General features: G+C 36.7%; 1 protein-coding gene across 1 annotated transcript in view; it reads left to right on the top strand.

Moving 5' to 3' along the window:
- The window catches only part of LOC117106983 (aquaporin-7-like), a 32,098-nt gene extending 26,974 nt beyond the window's left edge, over positions 1 to 5,124 (top strand). The window contains exon 3 of the mRNA XM_033248501.1: positions 4,973 to 5,124. Within this exon, the coding sequence (XP_033104392.1) occupies positions 4,973 to 5,124 (152 nt within the window). The remainder of the gene's footprint in view (positions 1 to 4,972) is intronic.
- Positions 5,125 to 5,496: the final 372 nt, after the last annotated feature.

Genomic DNA, 5,496 nt, shown 5'->3' with positions numbered 1-5,496 from the left:
CAGTATATATTGAAAGAGTTATGATGTTTTTTTAGACAGCGACCCAAAGTAAAGTAAAAGGCCTATGTTTCTTTTTAAATAGTGATTTATAATTACTTTGGCAATCTAAGTGCATTTATAGGCTCTGGAATGCTGCTAGTGTACGGTAGGCTAGACATACAGTTAGGATAGGTCTAGGCCGCACTGTGAGTGTTAAGCCTTTTTATCGTAGGTAAGTTGAGCAAAAATTTATGAATTATTTATCAGTGTCGGAATGCATTACCAACGCATGCGCAATCTTGCTTCGCTGAACCAATTCCTCCATGGCTGAACCTACTGTATTTCGCTGCAGTCTTCCGACCGCAACCAAAACAAAGATAAAAACAAGCTTGTGACTGGGAATACCGTACTTGTTACTTGCATAGCGCCTTTCTTTTCAGTTACGAAGCGCTGTGGAGACTTTGTAGCTGCTGATCTAACACAGCGCTGGCCAACGTTGTTTTGTTGTTGATAACTGCTTAATTAGGCCTACCATGGAGGAAATAATAATATAATAATATACGGTATTTCCTCCATGGGTCACATACAGTAAATGTCTCTTCCTTTAAGGCAGGCTCAGGTCGACACGGAACTGAAAGGAAACTCAACTCAACTCGTCGACATGAGCGCTCCGCGCAACTGAAAGCAACTGAACGCTATGGAACGCCAAAAGGACAAATTACAAGTGGCGCAGTGCAAAAGTCAAGTGACACAGTGAAAAACTAAAGTGGCACAGTGGTGGTGGTGGTAGGAGGCCTATTAGTATTATGGTATTCCGTCATCAAAAATATCAAATTTATTCAGACATTTAATGACCAAGGTGAATGGACACAAGGCTATACGTACCGTACTGTACCAATACTCATAATATCACATCCTCATTAAATTCATTAGTATTAAATATTAAACCTGTGTATTTCAGTATCCAATTGTTGATGTAGATGATTGAGGAATTGGATCCTATTTAATTACATGTGTAAATGGTGATTTAAAAAGGAGATAGAACATACTACTAAAGTGGGATTTAATTTCCAGAAGAACACTTCAATAAAAGAAATAAAAAATCATTCTCTTGGGCTACACTATACTTTTGCGAATGTGTATGCAATTAATGTTTTAGTTTACCTTTGCCTAAATATAGTTTGAGGTGTGTCACAAGATATTGAATAATAATAATAATAATAATAATAATAATAATAATAATAATAATAATAATAATAATATAGGCCTACTTAGTAAACATTAGTTAATTTCCATTTTAATGCCAAATTGGCGTTCCACTGTGCCACTTGACTTTTGCACTGCGATTGTAGTTTGTCCTTTTGGCGTGATATCGCGAAAAGGACAAACTACAATCGCAGTGAAAAAGTCAAGTGGCACAGTGCAAAAGTCAAGTGGCGCAGTGCAAAACTAAAGCGGTGGCACAGGCATTTTGAGTTTGCACTACGCCACTTTAGTTTTGCACTGCACCACTTTAGTTTTTTTGTGGGGGGGGGGAGGGGTAACTTGTGTACCAACGTTACGGGGGCGTGCAGCAGCCACTGCAAGACATGAGACCCTTGCGCTACCTATTTTACTGAAAATTATTAGGGACTGAACTACCATTTACCAAAATCCTGTGTCAGTTGAACTACTATTACGGCCATGTAACCTACCAAATTAAACCGCGGTTCTGTCTGTTCGCGATCCGTATGTTCGTGGCTATATATCAACGAAGGTTTAGCACGGAAGTTAGCAAAAAATCTTTGCTAACATCCGTCGTGTGAAAAATTATGCGACATTGATATGGGACGGGGAAGAGACTACTAAATTTACCTGGTATTTCTCACACTTGTGCTACCAATCTTCGCAAATATGCCCTATAGGCCTACATGCTGAAACTCTTCCATAAATTCCCACGCTTGTGCTACCATGGTGCTACCAAGTCCGCAAAAAACAATCAATCAACTAAATTTCTGACCCTACAACAAAGTATTCAATTGTATTTCGACCAGCTGCAACTAAAAAGTGTTATTTAAAAGCCTCATAGGCTATACTTTGAGTTGCATTGGAATAAAAATTATACAAAGCATCAAACTTAATCAAGAATGAAGTATTCGTAACATTAAATAGTAACAATTACACATCAGTTACACTATATGACAATATAGGCCTATGTGAAGACTGCGTGCCAGGCCAGAAAGGTCAGACTCATCGACGATGGGCCAAGCACCAAGAAAAAGAGTTACAGAAACGGTAACTCTCCATGTCTTTGTTCTGTATATAGTACTTTTAAAAAATTTAAATTTGTCTCTGTCTGTGTGTTACCGCCCGTGTCGTGTTCCATGCCTGGCGATCCTTTATTTTTTTTTTATTAGTTCAGGGTTAAATAATTCACCCAAAAGTCACAGATACCCAGCTAGCTCACACCATATTCTCTAGAGATTCTATGAGGACTAATTTTTACGATTTAATTTAATAACTTTTTTCCAAAAATTAATATAATCATTAGACTAATATAATAATCAGATGATAAGCCTGGTTGGTATGGTACATCCTAATAATGCTAGTACGTAATAATAATATGTCATATGATGATCATTATCCTCGGCAGTAACATACAAACATCCTATGATTTAATTTTGGATTTAAAATAACTGTAAAATAATACTCTTGCAACGATTGGGGAGAATTGTTTTTTTTTATCCTGCGATAGCATTTGCCATGAATAATATACTTAGGCATAGGCCTAAAAAGTACCTCAGCCGGCGACGACTCCACTGACTGGATCAATATGCACGTCGTGAAGGTACCGTATCTTGACCAGGGCCCGGGACAGGGAAAGAGTTGTTATGCCTCGACTATATATATCTCTGTAGTCGTGTAGGTAGAAAGTGGAAAATAACCCTTAACGGTACTGATTGCTCAACCAGACTTGGTCTAGGAAACAGGCTGGTGAAAATAGGCCTGGAATGGTATGGTGCATCCTAATGCCAGTAGGCTCGTGTCCGTAATAATAATAATAATAATATTTGTTATGTCATATGATGATCATTATTCTCGGCAGTAACTACAAACATCCGCTGACTTGAGCAATATGCACGTCGTGAGGGTACCGTACTTTTCCTTGAAAAACTTCCAAGCTTTATTCTTACTATCCATTAGAGCCTTACGAAACCAAACTGATAAGTGTTTGAAAAATTATCTTTGGAACACATCTAAGTGATTTACCAAATCATAACTTGCATTCCAACCAACATTTGCAACATCTATGACGTGACTTACATCAACAACAACGCCAAGCCATACCATATTCAATGCACTGTCGTCTCGTGATCTCGATAGTAATAGATGTAAAAAAAACCCCTAATACTCACTATAAAGTCACGTGACCCGAGCCGCCGATTCGGTCTATTAAAAACAAAAGTATAAAAAAAAAACTAGATATTTAAAAAAAAAAAAAAAAAAATCTGAAAATATAGAACAAAAATATAATTAAAACAAAAAATTAACAAAATGAAAATACTAAAAGTGACACAATAAACAAAAAAACAAAAAAAATAATTGTAATAAACAATAAATCAAGAGATTTACCGTTTGGTGAGTTGATTGGCTGAGCTCTAATATCGGCGCTGGTTCGAACAGCTCACTCGCCAATGGTTCCGGAGGTGGAACAGTCTTCTCGGATAGGACTTTAAACCGTAGGCCCAGTGAACGCATTTGGCTCGTGTGCACTTTAAGTAACCTAGTACTGTCCTTCGAGTAAAGTAGGGGGTTACACGGTGTGCTGGTCCACTAAGTCCCCTGTTGTTAAATGGATATGCCACGTAGACAATGATTAAGTTCACTTATTGGCATATCCTTGGCGCTCGTGCCTAAAGAAATGAAATGAGAATTAAAGAAGACAATTAATTAAACTAACATAAAAAATAATATCCTTCAGGCCTATAGACAGATTTAAAATAAATAAATAATTTACTACACAAAAAAGAGCAAAATCAAGGATTAAAAATATTGCAACAAAAATAAATGGCACAGGGTCTGGATGAAAGGTACCTCGGAAGGTTATATATGAAAGAAGAAACAATCATAGGTTGGTTCCCCTTCACCAGACAACCCTTTTCTTCCGAATATTAAGAACCATGATTAGAATATCTGGCAAAATGTATTCGTTTGATCTTACACACATGGCTCAATATGGAGGTTTCGTAAAATTACGAAAGCGATAACGAATACGATAACGCCATCAAAATTGTAGTCAATCCCACACCTACAGTAGCATATCTGTAAATCCGCCGTGCCAACCTTGCGCAGCTGTGCCCAAAATCATGTACTTTCTGCGCATGCGCTAAGATTTTGCGTTGTAAACGTGATAGTTTTTTACATTGTTATTATTGTTAATTTTATTTTTAGTATTTAGATCGCGCCTATTCCTTTATATTACAAAGCACTTGATTTTCCCTTGTCATTGGGTCCACATGCTTAAGTGTTTCTGCCATATTGTCGCAGTAGCAGGCCACCCCACCAGGTACCTATTTATACTCCTGGGTGAAGCGATGCAAATAACCTCAAGGACACAAGCGAAATGCATAGCGAGGCAATGGAACCCCGACGCTCGACGTTGGGAAACTGTTCCCACTGCGCCAAACCCCATCAGACAAGCGACATGAATGAAGCAATGATCCTATTCATATCGCATGTGCAGGACTAGGCCTATTGTCAAAAATGTTTTAGTCATGGAGAGGACGTATTGGTATTCGTTATCGTTTCTGAAGGTTGGGACCACAGTGGAAATAAGTTGCTTTTTGTACTTTTCTGTGTTTTTATCCTTGAATGTTTTTACTTATAATTACTTCAGAATGAATAAATAAAAAAAAAATATTATAACAAATTTTTATGTAACTTTAAATATATTTTAGCATGTTAATTTTGTAAAAAGGATGCGTTTAAGACAGTTTACGTTTTGTTGTTGTAGTTGGATATTTGAATGCGGCGCTGACTCTAGTCTTCGGTATCTTGGGCAAAATGAAGCTAAAGGATGTTATAACATATGTGTTAGCGCAAATTTTAGGAGCATTTTTGGCCGAAGCTTTTATCTATGGTTTATATGAAGGTAAGAATTCATAATGAACATCAACAATCTTCACCACAATGATCGGAAACAGAGGCCTTATTATACTATAACTTAAATTTACATTTATATACACAAAAATTGACCCTAGATTTTGCAGTTAGGCAATACAATGTTGTTTTTACTTTGGCTGCATCATCACCCTCAACGTTATTATTATTATCATCATGATTATGCATGTTTATGTATATGTATGCACGTAATCGCATTGGTGCCTACTCTATATATAGATACATACAATATACATAGCACCGGCAACACAAATAATGTATAAATCAAATCGGCAGGCCAACATGTAGCCTATATGTATATATATATATATATATATATATATATATATATATGATGTATATGTATGTATATGTATG

Source organism: Anneissia japonica, unplaced genomic scaffold (assembly GCF_011630105.1).
Source record: "Anneissia japonica isolate Jap-2015-1 unplaced genomic scaffold, ASM1163010v1 scaffold5841_len38370_cov108, whole genome shotgun sequence".
Classification (NCBI taxonomy): Eukaryota; Metazoa; Echinodermata; class Crinoidea; order Comatulida; family Comatulidae; genus Anneissia; species Anneissia japonica.
This window is presented reverse-complemented; position numbering and strand designations above follow the sequence as displayed.